At 50.8% G+C, this 27,836-nt stretch overlaps 1 protein-coding gene across 12 annotated transcripts; it reads right to left on the bottom strand.

Annotated features, from left to right (window-relative positions):
- Positions 1 to 556: 556 nt before the first annotated feature.
- CUNH19orf47 (chromosome unknown C19orf47 homolog) lies at positions 557 to 27,811 on the bottom strand. 12 transcript variants are annotated; one of them, XM_040252769.1, is made up of 10 exons: positions 27,714 to 27,811; positions 22,261 to 22,312; positions 18,359 to 18,446; positions 18,143 to 18,257; positions 16,184 to 16,265; positions 13,005 to 13,142; positions 11,337 to 11,486; positions 9,947 to 10,017; positions 7,834 to 8,185; positions 557 to 7,170 (listed from the first exon to the last, which is right to left on the bottom strand). In XM_040252769.1, the coding sequence occupies exons 2-10, from the start codon at positions 22,277 to 22,279 to the stop codon at positions 7,073 to 7,075; spliced, it is 1,113 nt and encodes a 370-aa protein (XP_040108703.1). In that variant the 5' UTR covers positions 22,280 to 22,312; positions 27,714 to 27,811; the 3' UTR covers positions 557 to 7,072. The 12 variants fall into 12 exon arrangements, with proteins under 12 accessions (XP_040108703.1, XP_040108699.1, XP_040108698.1 ...); XM_040252765.1 differs by having other exon boundaries at positions 11,337 to 11,489; positions 27,714 to 27,783; XM_040252764.1 differs by lacking the exon at positions 27,714 to 27,811 and adding an exon at positions 25,277 to 25,459 and having other exon boundaries at positions 11,337 to 11,489.
- Positions 27,812 to 27,836: the final 25 nt, after the last annotated feature.

Below are 27,836 nucleotides of genomic sequence, written 5' to 3'. Positions count from 1 at the left end.
CCATTACTCTCACCTTAGTGAAGCAGAAACTAGAGCTCAGAGAGGTTGAGTAACTTGCCCAAGATCACACAGTTGCTCTTAATCAAAACAGCTCAAGCTCTTAATCGTAACAGACCATAAAGAAGGCCAAACAAGGGGACCTCCCTGGTGGTCCAGTGGTTAAGACTTTGGGCCTCCAATGCAGGGGGTGCTGGTTCAACTGCTGTTCGATGAACTAAAATCCCACATGCCCCTCAGTGTAGCTGAAAAGTAAAAAGAGAATAAACAAGAAGGCCACCCAACGACTGCCAGGATATGCTATGCTGGCGATTCAGGAACAAGCACTGAATTAACCATGAGGGAGCAGGAAAGGCAGCTCTAGGGGAAAACCTTGGGACAACGAATGTAGGTTTATGTGTTCATGGACCTCTGCCTCAACCTGACATTCAAATCTATGTAAAAGTCAGCCTTGAATTACGCAAGGTTTAGCTGAAGTAAAATAGAGAAATAAAATGGCTGCTTGTTCTGATGTGCCTAAATCTGTTATCTAGTAACACTGGAGGAGAAATTAAGAGTGTTCCTCAAACAAATCTGATTATATTTAATATTTACTTTTAAATACACAAATGGCATAAATTCAAACTTATAAGACATAGGTGCATTCCCTTTGTCCTGGCAATTTAGCACCTAGATATTTACGTTCTGGATATGTTCACATATGAGCAAACAGTGGTGTGCATAAGAGGTGCTGTTTGTGATAGAAAAAGACTCGGAAACCATCCAAATGTTCATGATAAGGGATTGGTTTCAAAGGTTCATCCACACAAGGGGATGCTATGCAGTTAGTTTAAAAGGAAGCCTCTTTCCAATAAGGACATTAAAACATGCTTAAATCATTAGCCATCAGGGAAGTGCAAGTCAAAAACCACAGTAATAAGATATCATTTGAGACCCACTAGGATGGCAATGCAAGAGCCACAGGAGAATGAGTTCAATCCCTGAGTCAGAAGATCCCCTGGAGGGGGGCATGGCAACCCACTCCAATATTCCTGCCTGGAGAATCCTAAGGACAGAAGAGCCTGGCGGGCTACAGTCCGTGGGGTCGCGAAGAATCAGACATGACTGAGGCGACTTAGCACGCACACACACAGGACGGCAATAATCGAGAAGACAGATAATAAAGTGTTGGCAAGAATACAGAAAAATTGGAACTCTCATACTCTACTAGTGGGAAAGTAAAATGGTACAGCCACTTTAAACAGTCTGGCAGTTCCTAAAATGGTTAAAAATAGAATTAACTTATGATCCAACAATTCTACTCCTAGGTATAAACCTAAAAGAACTGAAAACATACGTCTACACAAAATCTGTACATAAATGCTCACAGCAGCATTATTCGTAATAGCCAAAAGGTAGAAACAACCATCAACTGGACAAACAAAATGTGTTACATCCATACAACGCGATAATATTCATCAATAAAAAGAAATGAAGTACTGCAACGTGGATGAACCCTGAAAACATGCTAAGTGAGAGAAATCAGACACAAAAAGCCACATATTGTATGAACCCATTTCCATAAAGTGCCCCCAAGCGGCAAGTCTCTGTAGACAGCAAATTAGTAGTTGCCAAGGGCTTGGAGCAGCGGCGGGTGGGGCAGAGCATGGTAGGACTTGGGGATTGATGCTTAAGGAGTGTGGGTGTTTCTTTTCAGGATAATGAAAATACTCTAAAATTATGGTGTGTGTGCATGTCCTCAGTCGCATCTGATTCTTTGGGACGCTATGACTGTAGCCCCCCAGGCTTCTCTGTCCATGGGATTCTCCAGGCAAGAATACTGGAGTGGGTTGCTGTTCCCTTCTCCAGGAGATCTTCCCGACCCAGGGGTGGAACCCACACCTCCTCCATCTCCTGCACTGGCAGGCAAAGTCTTTACCACTGAGTCACCTGGGAAACCCAAAATTATGGTGATGGACACACAGTTCTATGAACAAGAGTCCCTGAAACACGCGCTTTAAATGGGTGAATTGTCTCATATGTAAATTATATCTCAATAAAATGTTTTTTTTTAAGTTCTTTATGTACTGATTGCAATGGTCTCCAGGATATAAAGTATTAATAATAAAAAAAAGCAAAGTATAAAACTATCATATATGCTACCATCTGAGTGGGAAAAAAATATAGTTATGTTTGTAAATGAAATGTTTCTGGAAGGCCACATAAGACCCCAGTAATACTGATGGCTTCTGGAGAGAAAAACTGGATGGATGAGGGATCTAGAGTAGGAGAGAGAATTGTTATTTTTTAATTGCTCTCAGGTACCCAGAGAGTATTAACACAATGGACACCTGGGTGCCCACAGCTTTAAAACCACTACCATACTGCTGGACCCTATGCGTACCCCTCCAATCACATTCCATCCCACCCCAGAAGGGGTCTACTATCCTTCACTTGGAATTTATCATCCCCATGCATTGGCTACATTTACTACACTCTTAAGTATCTATAACCAATACACATTATTTTCCTTTTTTGGTTGGTGTTGGCGGTGCAGCTTGTGGAATCTCAGTTCCTTGACCAGGGACTGAATCCAGGCCACAGGAGTGAAAGCCCAGAATCCTAACCACTAGGCCACCAGTGAACTCCCTATTTTGCATATCTTTAAACTACACATATTCTTCTGTAGTTTGCTTTTACCACTCAGTGTTTTGCTTTATTCATATTGATATGCACAACTTTAGTTTTCATCGAAGTATAATATCCACACTCAATACATAGTACATCCAGGATTGACGTGTAATTTTTCAAGACGATCTCTCATCCCTCTTCTTTCCTGTCTTGAGAGCCATAGGCTGTGGTCCCTCTTGAATCTGGGCAGGCTAGTGACTGTGGCAGAAGTGAAGCAAGGTGACTTCCAATGCTAGGTTAGAAAAGGCAACACACTTTTCCCTGACTCTTGAGAAGAGTGCACTTTGAATCCAGCTGCCATGTTGTAACAAAGCCCAGGTCACATGGAGGAGCCACAAGCAGGCATCCTGGCTGACAGCCCACACTGAGATTTTCCCTCAGTACCAGTACTGGCTAACCACCAGACAACTGAGGAATTTCAAGAGGACAGTGGCCCCAGCCAAGATCTTACACCAAGCACATGAGAGCCCCAAGTAACAACTGTCTAATTGAGCATAGTCAACCCCCCATAACGACAGGAAATGATTACTGATTTAAGCCACTAAATTTTGAGGTGATCCACTATGCATTAGGTAACTAGAATATCTGTGCTACAATCTGCCCATTCTCCAGCTGATGCATATCTAGGTTGTTTCTAAGTTTATGCTACTACAACAGTGATCTTAGAAACATTCTGATACTTGCCCTGGATGCATGTGTAAATTTCTCCAGAATGGTAACTGGTGGATTGGTGAATATGTCATCTTCAATTATGCTACAACATATCAAACTGTTTTCCAAAATGCTGATGCCAACTTACATTCCAACAGCAGTCTACGCACTACTACTATCCCACATCTTCCCCAACACTTGAGACTTTAATCTTTTTGCCAGCCCACTGGGCACAAAAGAGTCTTATTGTATACATCCTTTTGTACCTTTGAATTTTGTGTCGTTTGCATGAATTAATGCAAAATAATCTGATAAATTATGCTAATAAATGACTGCTTTTCCGTTTTAAACATGTTTTATATATTGGGGTTCTATACTAAAATTACTGTTTTTTGGCCATGCCACGTGTCTCTCATTATGCAGCTGCCTAGCCCAGGCTCATCTCCACAGGGGTGGCTACAGGGTTCCCAGAAGCAGCATAAACAGGCAGGCTCCACATGTGCAAAGACCTCTTAAGCCTAATTAACTTAGCAAAGCACATACTTTGTACTTCCTGGCACCTGGGTGGTGGTCCGCATTACCTCTTCACATCCCCTGATCCCCTTCCTCCAGTGGCCTCCAATTAGACGAGCCTAACTGCTCTTAATTCCTTTCTGGAATAGGATGATACATGTATAAGTAAATCATCTGAAGAGTGCCAAGACTTTGCGGGAGAACCTTACTGGGATGTGCTGTTGACCCAACATCAGTGTTTGCACTGAAGTGGTGCCATTGGAGTTCTTCCAATTCAACCCTGAACCAAACCCACCTTTCCCCACAGCAGCACTCCTTGTAATAACAAGGACTGGAAACAACCCAAATCCCCTTCCCTAAAGGACTGGTTGAGTAAGCTAGGCCATTAACATGTGTGTGCACATCTGTGTGTACTGTGTTCCTCTGGCTATATGTATGCATGCACATGTGTGTGTGTGTATACACACACAGACACATCTCTGGAAGGGTGATCCAAGACAGTGGTAACACTGGTGGCCTCTGAGGAGGGGGCTTGGGAAGAGACTTTTCACTGTGAAGCCTTTGTATCTTGGCATTGTACACTAGGTATATGTATTCTTTTGGGTTGGCCAAAAATTTCATTCAGGTTTTTCTGTGAGATGTTTATGGAAAAGCCAAATGAACTTTTTGGCCAACCCAATACTTACGCTCGAAAATGTTTCAGAGAACCAGAGGGAAAAATAATACACCCCCGTGGGCCACAGCTGTTGGGGCCAGCTTGGGAGAATCACCGAATCAAATGGGTGGGACGCTGGAGTGGCTGGGAGGCTGAGGGGTCCGGCTCCACCCTGTCAGGCAGGCAGTGGCAGGGTGGGCGCGACCCTCAAGGCCCACGACCTTCCAGAGCTGCAAGTGCTCCCGGGGGTAAGTAACGAGGTAGTGTGCACACACAAACAACTCAAGGACACCCGAAACCACTCTCCCAGGACCCTGCCCTCCCCTTTACAAAGAGGGGCCCTGTTTCCAATCTGCAGCTGAGGCAACACAGGCAGGGGCTGAGGGGCGAGGCACCTGCTCATCTCCCAACATCACACCCAGCGCCACCACCCGCCAGCTGTCTGTCCCCCTCCGCGCCTCTGTCAGGAGCAACAGTGACTCGACTTACCTCACAGCAGGTAAGCTTGTCATGATAAGTGACACGTTTTTATATCATTTTAGTTCCTATTATGCATTAAGAAATTACCCTGTGCTCTTAAATTTAGTAACTGGAACCCTGCCAGGCAACCCTGGCAGTTGCTGAAGTTATCCATGAAGTGGAACTCAAGGAAATCACTAGAGGGTTTTTAAAGAAAAAAAGAAGAGGTGAAGAACCAACCACAAGGAAAGTGTCTCTGTGTGTGAGCGCCTCCTTGTGGCCCTGACACAAATGGGCGGCCTCTGGGATCTTGACACCACTATCATTTGCTGTCCTTCTGAGGTCAGCAACCTCAACCAGCCCCACGAGGGTCTGGCCTGGGCCCTCACCACGAGAGGGGGTCTATAGCTGTTCTATCACTGCCCCTCATACTGAAGTCTGGCCCCACACACCACAGGCCCAGTGCGTGGGACCCTGCCTGACGTGCAGCAGCCTCCCGGCATGACGGCACCGACAAACTAAAAATAAACGGATGATCATTTATGAAGACAAAAACAGGTCTGAAGATGGATGACGGTTATACAACAGTATGAATATGCTTAGTGCCACTGAAGAGGACACGTTAAGAACGGTTCAAATGGTCAGTGTTGTGTTGAAATGGAAAATGGAAAACAATGGAAAAAAAAAAAGGATGCCATCTAACCTCACCTTTACCTGCTCTCAGTTCTGCTAACTCCCTGACCACTCCTTGGTAATCTCCTTATCAGAGACTATTCTCTAGGTGGGAAAAGCACCCCACTCCCTTCTGGGTCCCCTCCTCTCTCTAGGCTCTTCTCCGGCTGGTATCACCAGGCCCGCGGCTGTGAACATGCCTGTGCCCTGAGCATTCCCCGCAGACTGCTCACCTCTCAGTCTACCTGGTGAAACCTGAGCGCCCTCCCGCGCCACCCAGCGCTACAAAACAGCACACTCCTCTGGATGCTCAAGTCCCCCATCCAGGCGTGATCCAGCCCCTTGTCTTTTCCCAAATTCCAGCCCATCTGCAGGGAGAATCCTGCTGCCCCTCTCGAGGCACCCCCAAAGTCCACCCCTGCCTCTCCTCTCCATCCCACCACTTCCCCCCAGGCTGCATCCCTGCCTCCATCCCACCCGCCCAACAGCTCCTCACAGTGGCCCCAGCAACCTTCATACAAGGCAACTCAGATCACCACTTGTTAGCCTCAAACCCTCCCAAACTCCTCAACGCTCTCGGGAAGGGGTTCAAATTGCCCGTCACTCACTCACTCGGTCACCAGCCACGCTGGTCTCCTCCGTGTCCCCTCGTCCCACCTCAGGGCCTTGGCCTTGCCTGTTTACCCTGCTTGAGCACTCTCCTCCTAAACATCATGTAAACCAACCTACAGGTCACCTCCTCTGAAAGGCCTTCTTGCCCCAAACATCTAGAGAGACCCTGATCACAGGCGCTCAGCCTTCCTTCAGACTCTGAGCAGCATGATCACTTTCCGCTTGTCTCTCTGGCTGGTGAGGGCAGCCATGCAGACAGGGACGGGCCTGCTTGGCTCACGGATGGAGCCCAGCCCCTTGAACAGGCCTGGCAGACACAGGTACCGCACAGCGGTAAGAGGGTGAAGAACCCAGTCCACAGGAGCCCACAGCCTCACAATGGAGCTGCAATCTGGAAAACCCCTCACAGGCAGCCTGGCAGAAACGGGAGAAACCTACGACGAGGAGGGCAGACAGACAGAGGCCCTGCGGGAGCCCAGAGCAAGAGGAGGTGGCCCAAGTGGATGACGACTGGGACCTCCTCTCTTCAGCTCAGAGCTGGCAGCAAAATCATGGCCCACAGGTGTGGAGGGAGCTGCCCAGCTCTCCATGGGCGCCCCACCCACCCTGTGCTGCGTGTAAGAAGCAATCCTGCAACTCACCCTGAAGGAGGGGAGGGAAACAGTCTGAAAGTCACAAAAATATATTAAAATAGCTGTTTTCTTCTCTCGGTGTTGGCTTCCCACCTCCGTGCCCCTTACCCGCCGCCCGCCACAGACTTTCAGGGAGAAAAGAGGCCCAGGTGGGTGCCCTGGCTACAGCCCAGGGTCTGGGGAGGTCCCTCCAGCCTGGGAGTGAGGGCGGCTAACAGTCTCTACTGGCTCGACGCCACCGCCGACGAGGGCGCCGCTGGGAGGCCGGAGGTGCAGGAGGGTCAGGCAGGACGCAGCGGACAGTCGGGCCTTGCCACGGGGACAGAAAACAGAAAAGAAATGAACAGAGTGAAGATCGGGAGAGAGTGGGGGAGGGCAAAGCAGTGGGGGCGGGGAAGAGGCAGGCGGGCAAGGAAGTCCCGGGGTGGGGGACACAGAAGCCCCTCCGGGTGCACCCTCTCTGGGGGACAGGGAGGCCCCAGAATGCGGGTTTGAAGCAGCAGATGCTGCTGGGAGAGAGGAAGGGCATGGAGGGGAGGAGAACGGTCCTTGGCATCAGGAGAGGTAAAGGAGGGGTCCTGCCAAGGCCACAGTCAAGAGGCAAGAGCAGAGGACGGGAAGGCAGGGAAGCCCCAGAGTGGCAAGGCCGGGCCACGGCGACCCTCTCGGACTCAGAACACCCAGGCGGCTCCCCGGAAAGCTCAGGCCAGCGGAACACCTGAGGGGGCGACAAGTCGTCCGGAAGCCGGCAGGGAGGGGTGACGCGCCCTCGCTGAAGACTGATGGAGCCGGGAGTCAGGAGAGGGGCCTGCGCCCCGCCTGTGGGCTAGAAGGTCCTCCGGCCCAGTCTTTTGAATACGCTCACGGTGCCCGCGTGGTCCATCTGGGCACCCAGGCCCTCGCTGGAGCTGCTCCCCCGGGGCCCCACCAGAGTCCTCTTAATGGTGACCTTGACCTCAGCTGAGGACTTACTCTTGGTGCTGGTGACCTGGCTGTCCTGGGCCTCGGGCACGAGGGCGGGCTTGCCCAGTCTCTGGATGATGCTGACTTTGGACAGGGCCTCCGGTTTCCTCTCGGGCGCCGGGCGAGAGGAGAGGGCCAGGCGCCGCAGCGTGGGGGTGGCAGCAGTCAGTGCCGAGCTCGTCGCCCTGGCTTTGACAGTCAGCGCAGGCTGCGGGCTGGCCTTGGCGGGGGTGCGGCCTCGCCTCTTCAGGACCCCGGCGTACTGCAGGACGGAGCTGCTGCTGCTGTCGTTGTCGCTGTCCCAAGCCAGATCCTCGTCTGTCTCGGGCGTGGCCCCCAGGCGGCTGAAGACTCCAGTGGGCTGTGGGGGTCACAGATAGGACAGGTGAGCCACCGAGCCACTCACCCTGTAATCACAGAGCTGCCTCATCGTGCCTGGCCTCGTGGGGCTCGCACTTGGGAAGCACACCCCTCGCTGACACACTCGATAGTAGTGAGAGCCAGGAGAGGGCAAGTCCAGGGAACCGGGGAAGCCCAGAGGAGACCACTCCCTGCCGAAGTCAGGGGAAGGCACCCTGGAGAAGGGACCTCTAGGATGAGACCTGAGAGCTGAGTGGACGTGAGCCAAATAAAGACCAGGAGGGAGAGGGGAGGTGAAAGGAAAAACTGTCTGCAAAGGTCTATAGAGGACCCACAGAGAAGAGGCGAACTTGGTCAATCACTCCACAAATAATCTCTGAGTCCCAGCTCAGTATCTGGCCTGCATTGGGCAGTGCTGGGGACTCAGTGCTGACCAAGACGGGCCCTGCCCCACTCACAGGGGGCTTACGGTCCAGCGGGGAAGACAGAGCCAGCATTGCACCTCACACAAGTAATTCTCCAGTGACGATAGGACTGTGTGCTTGGGAGGGCAGGCATGGGGTGGGGGCAGTGGAGAGCTGTGGACAGCGAAGCCTCATCTCCTCGCTGAGTTCAGGGACACTTTCTCTGAGGCTTCACTGTTTAAGCAGAGTACAGTGCACCCTCAAAGTCCCCCAGGCACAAGTAAGAGTCATATTTATGGGGTACTTGCCCAGCTCTTTCCACGGCGGCCTCTTTAAGCCAGGTTATCCTGAGCATTACAATCACACTCATGATAAGATTTAGGAAGTGAGAAAAAAGCCAGAGTGGGTAAGCCCTGGTGAGCAAGCAAGGAAAGGCAGCTGGCAAACTTGATCAGCGTGAATCTGAGGCACCATTTCAAGACGCTCACCAGGGACTTCCCTGGCGGTCCAGCAGTTAAGACTGTGCTTCCACTGCCGAGGGCGTTGGTTCGAGCCCTGGTGAGGAAAGTTCCGTGTGCTGCTCAGTGTGCCCAAAAAAAACAAGATGCCGACCAGGCACCAGACAGACCCCACCACACAGGTATACCCCATGAGTCCTCACGACTACCCCGTGAGGCAGGGACTATACAGAGGAGGAAACTGAGGTGAAATGGTCAAGGCCATGAAGCCAGGCAATGGCAGAGCAGGATTCATGCCAGGCAACAGGCTCAGGCTGCGTCTCCTAACCACATGCTGCGCCTGGAGCCTATGGGACCACAAGTGGAGGCAAGAAGATCGGGCTACATCCTGGACTGGTGAAAAGCCTCTGAAGGGTTTACAGTGGGTGAGGAGGGTAGAAGGGGCCTGTCCTGTGGGTCGTAGGCGCTGCTGCTATGGGGGAGGGGCTGGAGGGCTTTCCCTGGAGCTGCACAGACACCAGCTAGGAGGCCACTGCCCATCCCAACGGGACGAGGCTGCAGACAGGAGACAGACGGTGCCCTCAGCCTCAAGACTGCCTAGAACAGGGGCATGGAGCCCCCAAGACAGGAGGAAGATGTACTTTGGAGGAAGATTCAAGACCAGTTAGGGGACATGCTGGTGGGCGGGGTCCCAGGACACTGTCCAGGGGTCCGCCAGAGCCCTGGGGCTAGAAATCAGGAGAGAAATCGGGGTAGCAGACAGACAGGGAGCACAGACAAGGGCGCCAGACTGGAAAGGTACGTGAGACAGGGTGAGGTATATGCAGGAAGCGCCACGAATGACACTCAGGGAAGACCAAGCTTTGAGCGTCCCCAGGGGCTCCCCCACTTCCCACTCACTTTATTCCCCGTTGTGGTGTCTGCCTTGGTCTCAGCGCCGAGGCGGTCAAACACAGATGTCCTGTGGAGACCTGGGAGGGAAGTGAGGTCATTAGCCTACGCCTGGGGGGTGGCCCCTGCAGGCCTAAGCTGGGCTGAGCACTGAACAGACAGGGAGGGGTCATCACGGCCAGCCCAGACCCCGGGAAGCTCTGGTCCAAGCAGGCGCACACTGGACGGAGTCAGGTTTTATGTCTGTGTTGTCCGCTAACACTGACCTTAACCCCCACACTTCTGGTCAATGTCAAATGTGAGAAGGATCATTTAAAATGGACACTTCCAGTCCTCACCTCTTGGTACCAATTCAAGAAGTGTATGTGCAGGAAGAGTTCTCAATCCCTACTGCTTCCTTCCCCTCTTTTGGGGGCCTTGGGCCTCTAAGAGAATCTGACAAATGGTAATACCCTCCCTAAATAACAGTTTGAAGAGCCATCAACAGAAGAATGTTTACTAGATTACGATACAGAAGTACTATGGAAATGCTGAACAGCCATTACAAAGAATGAAGCAGATCCATGTGCCCTAACGTGAAAAGAGCTCAATCAAACCTTATACAACAACACATACAGGATGAGACTATTTGTGCTTAAAAAGAAAAAAAAAGCCGAGATGCATGTAAACACACAAACAGATGTCTGGAAAGGTTCGCAATACATGTGGGATACAAGTTGGTTTTTACTGCCTCTGCATCCACTGAATGTTTTTCCATGAGAATATACACAACATTCTAACAGAATGCAGGGCTTCAGCAGGAGTAAAAAATCCACCTGCCAATGCAGGAGACAGAAGACATGAGGCTTCGATTCCTGGGTCATGAAGATCCCCTGGAGAAGGAAATGGCAATCAGCTCCAGTATTCTTGCCTGGAAAATTTCAGGGACAGAAGAGCCTGGTGGGCCACAGTCCATGGGGTCACAAGGAGTCAGACTGAGCACAAAAGGAACGCTTAAAGAAGAGCATCTTCATACCACCAGATAAACTCCACCTCTGGACTGAATCTCAGCCTGACCCCTCTGGCTCACCACGATGGTTCCTACTGTTTGGGGCACTGTCCTCAGCCAGGCACGGTCACTGGCTTAGCAGGCAGACCAGCACTGGATCCGTGCCACCGTCCCCCGGGGGAGAGACGCCCGCTGAGGCACCGAGGATCCCTGCTATGCTAACTGCAGGACAAGAAGGCAGAGATAGTGATGTGCCCCTCTCTACTATGGCCACCACTGCTGTCCCCTGGGTCCAAGGCCCCCTGAATCCCCATCAGAGCCTGCCTCTGGGCCAACACCTGTAGAATGTGACCAACCCTGCAAGATGCAGCAAAAGGGAAACACAGTCTCTGCCCCTCCCCAGGCCAGTACCTTTTGCTGCCTGCTGCTGCTCCAGGATCTTCCGGGTCCGCGGGGTAGTGCCTTTGGGCATGTTGATAATGTACTTCCCCTCCATCTCGGCGGTGACCCGGCGCCGCTTGGTGGGAACACTCAGGCTCTCCTCCTCTCGGCGGGCCAGGGCTGCTGGGGGAGGGGGTGGTGGTGAGCATCTTCTGAGAGGAAATGTCCACTCCGGGTGGGGGGCTGGACACCCTGCAAAGGGCACACACGTGCCCTTTATCGCCATGCATTCCCTTGACCAGAATCCCTTCTCTTCCCAACCTCCCCTATGGGCATTGACTGATCCACCAAGAAAGTCAGGGGCCTGGGCCTATGGCTGGCCTCCCGGGCTCTCTGTGGCTCTGACCCACCCCCCAGTAGGCTCGCCTCCCAGGCCAGCCAGAATACTCTCAGATGGGAAACTGCTGGGTGGTGGACAGGCCCTCAAGGTAATGGCTTCACAGGTATGATCATTTGTTAAAAATCATTCAAGCTATGTACTTACAATGTGTGCCTTATGCAAAAGTAAATTACACCTCAACTTACAAAAATAAACAGAATCTCCTCTACTTGCTGAAGGGAAGAGAACCATCCATCCCAGGCCCCGCATCTTTTCACTACTTTAGGAATGAATCTTAACTTTCTCGCTCATGGCCCACAAACCGAACAATCAGAAGGAGGAGGAGGCGCTTCCAGACACATGTGGCCCAAAGGGAGCACCTGTGATAGAGGTGGATGGGACGTGATGGGGCTGGGCACCAGAATAGCCACACAGCCTCCCTGGGCCTTGCTTTCCACGTGGGCCAAGATCACGGGGCTGTGGGGGTGGACTCAACAAAGGCAGAAGCGTGTGACGGACAGAAGGCGGGCTTGGAAGCCCAAAGGCTGTGCCCCACTCCCAGCTTACAAGCTGAGACCAGGAAGAGCAGCGGCCAAGCATAGAAGAGTCTACGGAGGAAGAAGGCCCTGGGAGAAGGGAATGTTGGGGCAAAGGCCCCACGATGGGAAGGACCCTGGAGGGGAATGGAGGCAGCAGGCAAGACATGAACCCACAGGGCCCAGCAAGGCCACGTGGGAAGATGACTTTACTAATGGAACAATAGGAAGCCCTGGAGAGTTCTAGACAAGGGTGGAAAAGGATCAGATGGAAAGTTTTAAAGGATCCCTCTGGTGGCTAAGAGGAAAGGTAGCTTCTTTACCTTTGACCCCAGGCATCAAGCACAGGGCCGGGCACCAGTGCGGGGCTCAGTGACCATCTGTTAAAAAAGACTGAACCACCCACAGTCAACAACACTGTTCTGCACACGTAAAGTTTCATGAAGTTTCATGAAGTAGGCAGATCTCACGTTAAGTGTTCTCACCACAATAAAATAAAAATTACACAGACTGAACTGGCCCCTGCGTGAGAACTGCAACGGGTCCACGATGCTCACAGACACCATCTCAAGGGCTTCCAACCGTCCGCGGACGAGGGTAGCGCCAGCCCCCTTCGACAGACGTGGAAGGTGAGGCCCCCAGAGAGGCCGTGACCTGACCGAGTCTGAACACTGTGCACACCCCATGGCCTGCACAGCAGCATCAAGAACACCTCCCCCAGATGCCGTCTGCCAACCTGCAGTGGCCTCTAGCTCCTCCCACCCCCTGCCCACGTCTCCTCACCGGCAGCCTTGGCACTCTTTGCTGCCATCTTGTTGGACACAGTGACAGAGATCTTGGAGGTGCTGGTGTCCGGCCGCCTGGGGGGAGTGCCAGGTGGGGAGTCTCGGTTCAGGCTGTTGGTGATCATTCGGGAGGCGGCTGGCAGGAAGAGGAAAGAGGAGAGTCCAGTGAGACAGGGCCCCGGGAAGGGGGCAGGATGGGGAAGGCCACCTTGGGACTGAATAGGCTGTACTATCAAGACAGGGAGGCCTGGGGAGGGCCTGTCTTCCAGGGACTAGTCCAGCCCTCCTGGCCCAGGGGGCCTTTCCTGAGGCCCAGACCAAATGGTTCCGAGCACCCTTCATCCACCGGTCACCCAGCCCGGTGCTGAGTCCTTCCCTCTCCCTCCCCCACAGCCTTGCTTTCCTCCAGGACCTTCCTCCTCCAGAAAGCACACGCCTTCTCGGGGTGCCTGCTATCTGTCTATCTGCTGTCTGGCTGGCTCACGGCTCCCCCAGTACCAATGGGCCTGCTCTCTCTCTTCATTCAGGTCTCCTCTCAGACTCAGCCTCCTCAGAGAAAACTCCCGACTGCCCCCTCAACCGCTCCCACTTCTACCCTACACTGTTCTTTTTCTTCATAGTCCGTTATTACTGCTGGATACACGTGCATGCTCAGTCACTTCAGTCGTGTCCGACTCTATGCGATGCTACTGACTGTAGCCCGCCAGGCTCCTCAGTCCATGGGATTCTCCAGGCAAGAATACTGGAGCAGGAAGCCATGTCCTCCTCCAGGGGATCTTCCCAGCCCAGGGACTGAACCCACGTCTCCTGTGACTCCTGCATTGCAGGTGGGTTCTTTACCCGCTGAGCCACCAGGGAAGCCCACTACTGCTGGACATTCAAGTACATTTATCTGTCTACTGGCAGACTCGCCCAAGAGACTGCAAGCCTCAAGAGGAGATACTGTTTGTTGCTGTGTCCTCAGTGCTTCCCAGGTCTTCAGTAATAAACATCTACCGAAAAGATGAACAGGGTCACCGAACCTCCCAACACCCCTAGCAGACAGGCTCTGCTGCAAACGAACTTTAAAGATGAGGAAACTGGGGGCACTCAGGGAGGAGGGTCACCCAGCAGGGGCCCTGGGCAATGTAGGTGTGCCTTCAGCTGGGCTGGGACAAGAAAAGAGGTGACCTCCCTTGGAGGCAGGGAGCAGTCTCAGGCACCCCATCTCCTGTGGAGAAGGAGAAGGGGTGTCCCAGGTTGCAAGATGGGCTACAGAGAGCAGACGGGAGGGCCAGGAGCAGCTGCTGCTAGCTTCAGGGGTGGGTTTCCTGAACTCCTGGGGAAGCCCTGCAGGGGAGGGGGCAGAGGGGTCTTCATGCTACCACTCCTTGCTCAGTAGGCCTAGGAACACCCCCCATAGTGGCTTTCAGACTTTGCTACTTTGTCCTACCCCCTACCCCCTGCAAAAGTTCTCTCTTCCTGCAGTGTGCTACCTCTCAAAGCCTCCTGAAATCCTTCATGATGACCCTCAACACAAGATTATAATTTCCTATTGCTTGGTTGCTTTTAACTATAACTACAGTGTACAGAAAAATACATCAAAGCTACACAGTCCATTTAACATTAATTCCCATAAACCAGGACTTTCCCAGCGGTCCAGTGGTTAAGAGTGGCTTCCACTGTAGGGGTCATGGGTTTGATCCCTTGTCAGGGAACTAAGGGTGGGTGGGTGTGTGTGTGTGTATGTGCTTGTGTGTGTGTAACTTAAATGAATTACTTTGCTGCACACCTGAAACTAACACAACATTGTAAATCAAGTATATTTCAACAAAAATTTTTTAAAAACCCTGGGTCAGAAGATCAGTTCCTCATTATCAGTAAGTGCACAAGTATGATTTGAAGTACTAAAATGCGCAAGTGTTAAAAATAAAATAAATTTTGCAAAAGGTGACCTCTTACTCTGAAAAGAAATCAACTACTTTGAAATCAAAATTTTTTTTTAAATGTGTGTTTATATCTGTTTGGGGGAAGCCTGTTAAGCAGCAAAGGCTAATCAATATGTACGTATGTATGTATGTCAAATTTTTCAAGTGTCACACTGCTAAAAAATCAGAAGTATAAATATAGTTGATTCTTATCATTCAGATTCTGTATTTATAAGCTGGCATATTTACAAATTTATTTACAACCTCAAAACCAATACTTGTGGGATTCTGTGGTCATTTATAGACAGGCACAGAGAGGCAAAAATCCTGAGTTGCCTAATGCACATTCCCAACTGAGGTCAAACAAGGCGACGCTCTGCTATCCTGACACAGCTCACATAGTGAACAAGTCTATATAGTGCTGCTGCTGCTGCTGCTAAGTCACTTCAGTTGTGTCCAACTCTGTGCGACCCCATAGACGGCAGCCCACCAGGCTCCCCCGTCCCTGGGATTCTCCAGGCAAGAACACTGGAGTGGGCTGCCATTTCCTTCTCTAATGCATGAAAGTGAAAAGTGAAAGTGAAGTCGCTCAGTACTGTCCAACTCTTCTCGACCCCATGGACTGGAGCCCACCAGGCTCCTCCGCCCATGGGATTTTCCAGGCAAGAATACTGGACTGGGGTGCCATCACCTTCTCCGCACCATCTATTTACGGTTTCCTCAGCGTTATTTTCACATCTTTGTGTTTCTGTTAGTGATTCTGCTGTTTAAAATGGTCCCCAAGCTTGGTGATAAGACGCTGGGTAGTGTCCTAAGTTCAAGAAGGCGGGGATGTGCTTTATGGAAAACATATGTGCGTTGGATAAGCTTCATTCAGGCATGAGTTTTAGCGCTGTGGGCTGTGAGTTCACTGTCAATGAATCAACAATATATATTAAATAAGGTCTTTTAAAACAGAAACACACATAAAATAAGGTTGTACACTGGTCAGATGATGAAGATGTTGTGACCAGAAGCTTGCAGGAACCTGACCCCACATTTCCCTGGGAGCAGTGACTCAGAGTCACTGACTCAATGCTCCCAGTGGCTTTGCAGAATGGAACAACCACGAACGAAAATTGATCGTATGCACAGTCACTCTCTGCCCCATTTATCCCTAAGACAAGAGAGCCCCAGATGGCTGTGCTTCCACCTCTGCAAAGTCTAGGCGTGTCCCCTTCACTACAGAATGTCGGAACGGAGGAAAGAGGCCTGAACAGACAGGACTCACCGCTAGAAGCACCTCGGCGAATCTCGCCTGGGAGGGGGCTGGGGCTGCAGGGCACCGCCTCAGTGGCAGCTTTGCACATATCCTGTAAAGAAAACAGGTGCCTGGGGTTACCATGGGGACGGGATGTGAGGTGGAGGAAAAGGGGACCCAGATATCTAAGCAAAACTGGGGGAGATCAGAGCCTGGGCTGTTAGAGAAGAGATTTCAAAACATTTCACTCCTACTTGCAAGTTTTAAGTCGCTTCAGTCATGTCTGACTCTTTGTGACCCTATGGACCATAGCCCACAGGCTCCTCATTTCATTGGAATTCTCCAGGCAAGAATACTGGAGTGAGTTGCCACGCCCTTCTCCAGGGGATCCTCCGGACCCAGGGACTGAATCCATGTCTCTTTCGTCTCCTGCATTGGCAGACAGATTCTCTACCACCATCGCCACCTGGGAAGCCCAACTTATAACAAAGCACCAGACAAACCCAAACAGGGACACACTACAGAACAGCTGAGCAGCACTCTCCAAAACTGTCAAGGTCATCCAAAACTTGGGAGGAGCAGGAATCTGGCCCAAATCAAAAGAGACTATGGAGACACATGGAGTAAATGCCATGTGGAATCCCAAGGAGAAAAAGGACATTAGTGGAAAAACGGAAGAAACCCAGAGTCCGTAGCTTAGTGAATAACAGCATGTGCATAAGCTGTCGCTCAGTTGCGTCTGACTCTGCGACCCCATGGACTGTAGCCTGCCAGGCTCCTCTGTCCTTGGGATTCTCCAGGCAAGAATACTGGAGTGGGTTGCCATTCCCTTCTCCAGGGGATCTTCCCAACCCAGGGATCAAACTCACGTCTCCTGCACTGGCAGGGGGATTCTTTACCAACTGTACCACCTGGGAAGCCCAATAATAGCATAGCAATGTTTCTTTCTTAGTTTTGACCAATGTGTCATGGCTATGTAACATGTCAACATTAGGGGAAGCTGGGTGAAGGAAATACAGAAACTTTGTGTCCTACTGTTGCAACTTTTCTACAAATCCAAAATCAGTCTCAAACTTAAAAGGTTAAAGAAAAGAACACATTTTGCTCTGGGACCTCTGGGATAACTCAGACAGCATCCCTGGCTTGAGAAAGCCCTTGCTGCAGGGTCCTGTCCAGGATGATGGGCAGATGAAAGCCTGGCCCTGGAATGCAGAAAGCCTCTAAAATTAATGAGAAAAATCCCAGTGACCACCACGTGGTAAGTGGAGTGCTTGAGAGCGCAGCCTTCTGCAATAAGCCTCCCTTACGGGAGGAAGGAGTCAATAAGCTGGTAACGTGTATAAAGGATGAAGACAGGGACTGGCAGGCCATGGCAAGAGCCTGTAAGTGCTAATGATCACAGCTAAAGCAACTCTTCACTCCAGGCCCGGCACCTGGTGCCATATACGCTATCTGGTGGACGGCCACAGAGGCCCTATTCAGAAAGGGTGAGTGCAAGGCCTGTTTCAGTGACTGGGGGAGGTGAATCACTAGTCCAAGGTCACTGTCAACAGAAAGCCCAAGAATGGAACCACCATGCTGTTGGCCAAGTCACCAACTGTGTCCCACCTCGGAAGCTCCTATTTTGGGGACAGAAGAGTCACGGTAAGAATAACTATGATGAGGGAAGGAAAAACTAACAGTAATAATAATAATAATACTTACAGAGAGCCCTTAACGAGGCCCTGCTGTGTACACTGTGCTAGGGCTTTATGTAGCTTAATACTTACAATCCCCCTACGAAACAGGTTTGCCTATGTGTATTCTACAAGCAGAGAAAGTAAGGCTCAGAGAAGTTAGGCAACGTGTCCCATGTCACACAGCAAGCAGTGGAACCAACCTTGGAATCCAGGTATGTCTACCTTTGCTTCCAAGCCTCTGATTGGTTCTACCACCAGCCCTCCATCACACCCTAAACCCAGAAACAGAGGCGTCGAGCAGAGAGCCCACCTGGCGGTGCACCACCTTGGCATGCTTGAGGATGGCAATGATGTCGCCCACCACAGTCACGCCCAGCTCGTTCATGATCTCCTTGTTGAGGTCCAGCAGCATGCTCTTCTGGATTCTGCAGGGAAGGGTGACAAGTGAGTTGGGGTGGGTGGGCCGGCCTGTTCCCTAACTCCCCTTCTTTCCCCAGGGTCAGCCCTGTCCCCTCAGCAGCCTTACCTATTATCCACAAACATCACAGCGTAATTGACAGCAGGTCCTGGAGGAATGCCGGCTTCCTTAAAGAACTGGATCCACTCGGAAGTGGCTGGGAGCGTGGAGGTGTAGACAGGGCTTATTATTCACATGATTCTCCTTAGAGAACAGCAGCAGCAAAACCACAACAGCAGCAGCTCCCACAAATTAAATGCTTATCAAATGCCAGGCCCTGAGCACTCCACATAGATGACGGAACTAAGCCGGCCTGCCAGCTCTGTGAATTCAGCAGCACTGACACCTCTACTTGGCCGAAGAGGAAACTGAGGCAGGGAGAGGCTGGACGCCTGGCCCCAGGCCACACTGCTAACAAGAAGCAGACTTCCCAAGCCCCTGTGCTCCTGGACTGCCCTTCTCCTCACAACTTTGCCCTGCCTGGAGCATGACGACCCCCAGCAACCACTGTCCCCCAGGCTTGGCCAATGACTGGGGGCGGCAGGGAGTCAGGACTCTGGGTTCTCCACCCAGGTCTCCATCAGCAGGTGCAGGCCCAGATGGTGACAGGATCCACAGGTGGGTGGAAAGAAGGTTTGCACAGCTGGCCTCTGGGTGTCAGCAGGCGTCTCCACTACAACACACACAGGAGCAGCCCAGCCTCAGAAAGGAGGTCATGAGCACAGGCTTTGGAGTGTGGGTTGGAATCCTGGCTTTGCCATTTCCCAGAAAAAGGACTCTGGGGAAGGTAGCACTTGCTGCTCGGTCTCCTCTGGGGTCACACATTCCACAAGCGTGTACTGAGCAGTTGGCACACACCAAGTCCTGCTCTAGGCACTGGGGATACTGCAGGGCCCAGAGTCCCTTCCCTCAGGGAGCAGACTAGTAGTAAGAGCACTGACACCCTGGGTCATCGTGCAGACTAAAGAGAAAGGACACAGAAAGGGCTCGAAATGGCACAAGGCCCAGAGGATGTCCTACCCCACGGCAGCCGTGATGGTGACGGTGACGGTGATGACGTCCCCACTACACGTGGAGCCTAGACCAGGCAGACTCCATCCACACAACTTCACCGTTTCCAAAGTTCTTTCTTGGCCTCTTGGGTGTGACCTTCAAAATGACCCTGACCACTCAGGCCAGGTATCAGAGAAGATCACTGGTTCCAAGTAGAATCTTTTTTCTCACATTTTAGTATCTCGGAAACTAGGATTTACCTCACAATTGATGGTGTGCCACAATTTAATTAGCAACATTTTTTTTTTAAGTCTTTCTCATGGTATATAATGGTACATCCCAAACTCCATGCTATTTTTTTAAAAAGGAGAAATTTGGTGTTACTATGCCCATTTTGCTGATATGACAACTGAGGCTCAGAGCAGGGCGAATGACACAGTCTGGATGAGATGCTGCGTGGAGGGCGGCGGGGGTCTCAGGTGTCCACCCAGCACGGGCCAGTCTCCCCAGGCCTGCAGCAAGTGAGGTGCTCACAGCCTCAGGACTTCTACCAGCCCCGAGGAAAGGATGGACTTTTCTCTTCTTTGCACAAGCACTTTCCATCTGTCAAGACATGGGGGGGGGCCTGGGTTCCTACAGCCAAAAGCAGGCAGCTTTGTCTAAATATCAAAAACTACCGCATAATAGTTCCATTTATGTGAAATGTCCAAAAGTGGTCAATCTATGGCAATCTATAGGGACAGAAAAGAGAAGAGCAGCTGCCAGGGACTGGGGTGGGAAAGCAGGGGGGAGGGGGAGTGACTGCTAATGGGTATTTGGGAACTGGGGGAAGTGAGGAAAATATTTTGAAATTGATTGTGGTGATGGACACACAAGTCTACAAACACAGATTTTAAAAACCATTGGACTTCCCTGGTGGTCCAGTGGTTAAGAATCTGCCCGTCAATGCAGGGGACACCTATTCGATCCCTGGGCTGGGAAGATTCCACATGCCATGGAGCACCTAAGCCCGTGGACCACAACTACTGAGCCTGTGCTCCAGAGCCTGTGAATCGCAACTACTGAAAGCATGTGCCCTGGAGCCCGTTCTCCGCAACAGGAGAGTAGCCCGCACTCGCAGCAACGGGAGAAAACCCACAAGACCCAGCACAGCCAAAAAGAAAAAAAAACAAACCCAATGAGTTGCATGAAATGTGAACTGTATCTCAACTAAGCTGTTATTAGGGGAAAAGGAAACACCACACGGTTGGAGGCAGTCAGTTGCCTGAAGCAAAGTCCAGGAGCTGCAAGAGACCCCAGCATCATCATCATTTTGTGTTCTATGAAGGAGGAAAACCTGCTGCCAGTTAAATGGTCATAAGCACCAGCTGTAAGATGCACCCCCGTTTCAGAAATAATAATACAGGCCACAATGCTCGTCTGGGACTCAAACAGGTGGCTTGCTGTTCACACCAGAAGACAGGCACTAGAATATTCCTAGCAGCTAGTCTCACAATCCAGAAACAGTATCCACCAACAATAGCACTGACAAAGAGAAGACGATCGATCGCTCACCCAGTCAATACGATGGAGCAGTGTAAAGCAAGAACTACAGGGAATTCCCTGGCAGGCCAGGGGTTAAGACTTTCACTGGAGGGGATGCAAGACAGACCCCTGGTCAGGGAGCTAGGTTCCCACATGCCTCCTGGCCAAAAAAGAAAACATTAAAACAGAAGCAATATTGTAACAGATTTTTTTTAAAAAAGGAAAGAACTACAGCTACACACAGCACCAGAGATGACTCTCCGGCATTGTGCTGAGCAACAGTAGCCAGATACAAAAGAACACAGGGCATGGCAGGATTTCCTTCATGTAAATTCAAAAGCAAGTCTGTAGGAACGTTTTCATTAGTGGCACAACGACAAAGTAAGGTAAGGAGAGAAGATCACAAAGAGAAGATAGTGGTAGATTCCATCTGAAGGAGGGAGGTGGTGTGACTGGGGTGGAGCCTCGAGGTGGGTAAGCAATATTCTAGTTCTCCACCTGGATGGTTAGATGGGTGGAGGCTTTTTTAAAACCTTTCTTATTGAACTATAAGGTACACTCACAAAAGTGCACACAAGTCGATAGATTTTCATACACCAACACACCCATGTAACCAGCACCCAGATCAAGAAATAAAACATTTCCAACATTCTAGAAGCATTCCCCTGGCCTCCCATTCCCTAGGGAGCCACTTCTCCCTGCCTCCCAAAGGCAATAAACACCTTCTAGCAGCACAGAGTGATTGTGCCTGCTTCTGCGTTTTATTATTTTGACCATGTTGTGCAGCATGTGCGAATCTTAGCTCCCTGACCAGGAATCAAACCCATGTTCTACTGAAAGTGCAGTCTTACCCACTGGACCACCAGGGAAGCCACTCCTGTGCTTTTTGTCAATGGAATCAAAAAGGACGTACTCAGATGTTTGCTTTCTAATTGCTCTCATGATCACACAAATCTGTTTTATGTACTTCTCTGTATGTTCAAATGTCCAAAAATTTAAAAGTGACTAGCTAATAATCTCTGTGTTTTGGCAATCCCCAAGTACAAAGTTTAAAGAGAATGTTGATAAAGCTCATGAGAATAGTAACAGCTAACATTTGCTGAGAACTAGGCTCAAGGCTTTACATGCAATCACCTCCTTAATACTTAAACAACGTCCCAGGACGTTACGATCTCCATTTTACAGGTGAGAAAATCAAGGCTCTAAGAGGTCATGTGGGTGACCTGCTGGACTCCAGAACCCGAGTTCTTTATGGCCATAGTACGTTGTCAGGAGGCCAGGATAGCAGAAAGGAGGCGGTCGGCCCTGAGCAGGCCTGGCCCTGCCTCCAGGTTCCTCAGAGCACAGCTGTTCCTGCCAGTGACTGGCCCTCCCTCCCCCACCCAGCCCCCACTATTAAGGTCACACCTCAAAAAGGGGGAGAGGGGAGAGAGGGCCCTTGAGAGAAGACTCACCCATAGTCACTGAGACCATTGTCTCCTGGGCCTTCACACCGCTCCCTGGAGCCTGAAAGAGAGGACGAAGAGAGAGCGCTCATGAGCCACCGCCGGCTAAGTGTCTGTCCGTCTCTTGCTGCCTGTCTGTCTGCCTGACAGAAGAGAGTTCCTGGGCTGGGGGCTCACAGCCCAGGAATAGCCTGGACAGCTGGCAGGAAGTCAGCCTGGGGCAGAGCTGTCACTGCAGAGATCACTCCTGCCTGGGACAAGGCCCAGGGACAGCAAATGTCCACAGCTCCATCCCCACACACCTCCCAAGTTTCTGGCTGGAAAACAGAGGGACAGATAAAAGACCCTCCCTGGCCCAAGACCTTAACCATAAATACCTATTCATTCTTTCAAAAACTCTCTCCTGAAAACCTACTGGGTGTGAGGTACTGCTCTAGGGGTCGGGAATACAAAGGTAAACAAAAACCCGGAGCCTGGCCTCTACGTGGTGACACGGTTAAGGACAGAAAACAATTAGCAAACCAGCTGACAGTGCTGTGTGTCAGAAAGCCTTCAGTGTCATGGAGAAAACACGGAGGGCCCAGGAAGGGAGGGCTTACAATTCTAAATAGGTGGTCGGGGAAGGGCTCTCTCTTTTTGTTGCTGTTGTTTCTCAAAAAAACTTTTTGGCCCCACCATGCAGCACTTGAGATCTTAGTTTCCGGAGCAGGGATCGAACCCACGCCCCCAGCAGTGGAAGTACAGTCTTATCCACTGGACCGCCAGGGAAGTCCCCAGTAGGAGCTCTCCAAAGTGACATTTAAGAGACCGAAGGAGGTGGAGGAGTAAGCCATGCAGTTTTAGAGAGGGAGAGTGTTCCAGGAGAAGGTACAGCAAGTTCAGGGCCCTGAGCCAGAAGCCCATCTGGCATGTCCGCGGGGCAGCCAGGAGCCCGCAGGGACCATACCATAGAGGGAGCGAGGAGGTGAGTGAGAGAGCCAGGGACAAAGAGGCGGGGCTCCACGCAGGACGGGCCCCAGGGCAGAAACGCAAAGCCAGTTTTCACTCGGGTAAGGTCAGTGGGTGCCAGAAAGACACATGACATATGCGCACCAATGGAGACCTTCTCCTGCACGTGAACAGCAGTGCTGAGACAGAACTAAGAGAAATCATTTCCTCACCTGATCCGCCACTACTGACTCCAGGACCCCCCGTGTCCCACACTGCCCTGCCCTGGCTGTCCTCTCCCCCTACGCTGCTCCCCCGCACTCATGCCAGCCCCCAGTTCTGACTCACGTCCCCCACCCCTCCACCACCTACAGGTTGCAGAAGGCCCACTCTCCAGCCCCTTTCTGCGGACCATCACCTACCATCTGCCCCTTCCTACCCACTATTTTGATGGTATCGCAGTGATGGTACTCTGGGGGACTTCCCTGGTGATCTAGTGGTTAAGATTCCACCTTCCAAAGCAGGGGATGTGGGCTCGATCCCTGGTCGAGGAACAAAGATCTCACGTGCTGCAGGACAACTAAACCTGAGTGCCAGGGGCAACTAAACCGGAATGCCACAACTAGAGAGGCCTGCACACCATAAGGAAGAGCCCACGCAGCCAAAAAAAAAGTGTGGCGGGGGAAGGGAGAGTGCTTCCCCGGTAGCTCAGTAGTAAAGAATCCGCCTGCCAACGCAGGAGACATGGGTTTGATCCCTGATCCAGGAAGATCCCACATGCCACGGAGCAACTAAGCCCATGTGCCACAACTATTCAGCCTGTGCTCTGGAGCCCAGAAACCACAACTACACACGCCCTAGACCCTGTGCTCCACAACAAGAGAAGGCACTGCAATGAGAAGCCCGTGTACCACAACTAAAGAGTAGCCCGCGCGCATCACAACTAGAAAAAGCCTTGTGCAGCAACAAAGACCCAGCATGGCAAAAACCAAAAATACATAAATAAATAAAATTATTTTTAAAAGTAAGGACTCTGGAACCAGACTTGCAGGGTTCAAATCTGGCTCTACCACTTAGTAGCTGTGTGACCTTGCCAAGCAACTTCACCAGTCAGGCCTCAGTGTCCACATCTGTACACTAGGATGGTACACACATGACTTACCCCAGAGGACTGCTGTGGGGCTAGATGAGTTTCTATGCACAAAGCACCTGAGAGTGCCTGCTGCATGCTAAGTACTTTAGAGGTGCTGGCTCTTCTTGCCCGCCAGGCCTCCCACTCCAGCCTTCCCTCCAACACCCAAGGGCTTTGCCGGCTACCCACTCTTCACACAGAATGTCACCTGTGCCTTGCATGCTTGCTTCTCCTATCCTCCTAGCAAGCTCTCCATCACTCTGCATGGCTGCCACCTGCCTTGTGACATCTTCCCAAAGTCCCCAGGGTGATGCTGTCTCCTCCACCCTCAACCAGGATGAGGAACGTGACCACAGGCATCACTTGATCCCGTACTTGGCTCCTAAGATGCCCTTTCCCTTCGGGGATGTTACCACTGGACAAGAACAACACAACCAGCATCTCTCAAAGAGCAAGGCCTGAAGGAGGCTTCAATAAGCCAGAAAGAACAACGCTGCACATAGCAAGCACCAACTATGCACCAGGAATGGTGCCAGGCATCAAGCTGACGCCTCACAACCTCCTCATGCGTGAGGACTATCATTAGCCACATTTTAATCAATGGGGAAAAAAAAAAAAACTGATTCATTGTGGTACAGTCATTTGCCAAATGCCACATCAAGCCAGAGCTTTACTGGGATTCAAAAACAAAAACAAGTTCTCCCTGATTCCAGTGCCCATGCAGCAGCTCCTGATGAGCATTCACGGGCCTAGCACTGCTGATGAACACACCTCAGTGCCTCCTCACCACCACCTGCGGTAGAGAGTAAAAACAATCTCCAAGTTACAGGGGACAGTGGCAGGCCTGAGGTCACACAGCAAGCAACTGAGGGGCCAGGATGCGAACCCAAGTCAGTCCACTGGTCAAGGGATTACTATGAGCTGGGCACTGAGGTCTGTCTTAGCAAAGTTTCAGTTAATACTTACTAGAAGCCTTTAGGTACTGGTATCCTCCCTGGTGGCTCAGTGGTAAAGAATCTGCCTGCAATGCAGGAGACTCAGGTTCGATCCCTGGGTCAGGAAGATCCTCTGGAGGAGGAAATGGCAACCCACTCTAGTATTCTTGCTTGGGATATCCCACGGACAGAGGAGCTTGGCAGGCTACAGTCTGTGGGGTCACAAAAGAGTCAGACACGACTGAGCAACTGAACAATAGCAACATCTTCCCACTACAGCTGCAGAATTCCCCACTAGACTCAATTTTCTCTCTCCACCATTAAAAACCTATCTCCCACGCTGACTTTATGAACAGCGAAAATTATATAACAATAATAGAAAAATGACAGCTCCCCAAAATTCAAGTAATTACCGTTCACCAGACTCCCTATGCTCAGCCCTTAGAAGGCCTACCCCCAAAGCTCGATCTTACCACTTTCTAACGCTGACATTGGAAAGGACTCTGATGCTGGGAGGGATTGGGGTCAGGAGGAGAAGGGGACGACAGAGGATGAGACAGCTGGATGGTATCACCGACTTGATGGATGTGAGTCTGAGTGAACTCTGGGAGTTGGTGATGGACAGGGAGGCCTGGCGTGCTGCAATTCATGGGGTCGCAAAGAGTCAGACACGACTGAGCGACTGAACTGAACTGAACCCTGACTCTGAGGCAAGTGGTTTAACCTTTCTGGATCGCACTTCCTTCAACTGTAAAATAAGAATGACAGGAGTTATTGTACATCAACTATACTCAAATTTTAAAAAAAAAAAAAAAAGGATAGGCGTCTCTATTTTTAAAGTGCTTAGTGGGGTTAAGAGTTCCTAAATGCCAAGCTGTTAGAACGATGCTCAGTAGGTTTTGTACATGTGCATTAAACAAAATAAGTACATCTTCAGTAAGTCAGGAAAAGGGAAGGACAATCACTAAGCCAAGACCATCACATGCCAAGTGTGAGCTGAAAACAGAGTATAACTTGACAGGATCCATGAGACCTGACAGCATGGAATCACAAAAATACAAGTCATTCCTTTTTCAATTCTTTCCTTTTCTATCTACAATATAATAAACCATTCTGCTTCCACTGGAGTTCAGGCTAAGTCCTCCTTTTCACAGCCAAGCAATGCTAGTTTTTCATTAGAAAAGCAATACAAATTTTCCTTCTCAAATGAACTGACTGGAGAAAAATGAATCAGTGGTTTCAAAGAAAAAGGAAAGCCTAATACTACAGGATTCAGCAAAATATGACAAATAGTAAGTGGCAGGATGTCGATTTGCCTAGCTGCAGATTCGAAGTCTTTCCTATCAGAAGGAAAGTGAGGGAAAGCTGAAGTCTCTGAGCTTCTCCTTCTCTACTTCCTTGCTAGTCTCATCTACACCAATGACTCTTGGAATCATTATGTCGTTATTGTTTAGTCACTAACTCATGTCCGACTCTCTGTGACCCCACAGACATCAGCGCACCAGGCTTCCCTGTCCTTCACTATCTCCTGTAGTTTGCTCAGATTTATGTCCATTGAGTTGGTGATACTATCAAACCACCTCATCTTCTGCCGCCCTCTTCTCCTTTTGCCTTCAATCTTTCCCAGCATCAGAGTCTTTTTCAATGAGTTGGCTCTTCACATCAGGTGGCCAAAGTATTGGAGCTTCAGCGTTAGCATCAGACCTTCCAATGAATATTCAGGGTTGGTTTCTTTGCAGTCCAAGGGACTCTCAAGAGTTTTCTCCAGCACCACAACTGGAAGGTATCAATTCTTCAGCGCTCAGCCTCCTTTATGGTCCAACACTCACATCCATATATATGGCTACTGAGAAAACCATAGCTTTGACTATAGGGACCTAAACACCTAATGGGTGTCCGCTATGACCAGTATTATTATAGTCCGGATCTATTTATTGAGCTCCTGCTCTACACCGTCAGGCCCTATGCTGAGGACTTTACACGCACATTTCATCAGCATCCTCACAATAACTCTATGATATGATGAAGGGATTATTAGCCTTCATCCTATAAAGGAGGAAAATGAAGTTCAGATAAGGGAAGGCACAGGTCCGCTACCACAAAGTGTAGCTTAGAATTTGAACTGAAATCTGTTGGCTCCCAATTTCACGCTCCCACACCCTGATCTTCCGTATCAAACACAAACATCATCAACAATACTAACAATAATAGTATAGCAAAGAAGTGTGCAGTGTGCCAGGCGCTGAGCTAGGGCTCCGACAAGCACGAGCTGACTTCTCACTCCAACCCATAAAGAGGATGCTATAGTCACATTCTGACCCCCATTCTACAGAGCAGGAAACTGAGATTCAGAGAAAGAAATCGCTTGTCCAGAGCCGCAAGGCGGCTCCAGGACTGACTCCGGAATCCCGGGGCGCCATTCATCTCCACCGCATCCAACCCATATCCACCCCTGGCCCGCGCCTCACCTGGCCCTCGGGGCCCGCGCCCACTCACGCAGCCCGCCCTCCCGGCGGCGCCAACTGTCAGACCCACCTCCCTCCGCCCGGCTGCCCGCCCCGGAAGCACCGTTCTCGCCGCCGGAAGTCGGG

The sequence above is a fragment of the Oryx dammah genome, unplaced genomic scaffold (genome assembly GCF_014754425.2).
Source record: "Oryx dammah isolate SB20612 unplaced genomic scaffold, SCBI_Odam_1.1 HiC_scaffold_13, whole genome shotgun sequence".
Classification (NCBI taxonomy): Eukaryota; Metazoa; Chordata; class Mammalia; order Artiodactyla; family Bovidae; genus Oryx; species Oryx dammah.
The sequence above is the reverse complement of the archived record's forward strand: the minus strand, read 5'-3'. Positions and strand labels throughout refer to the sequence as shown.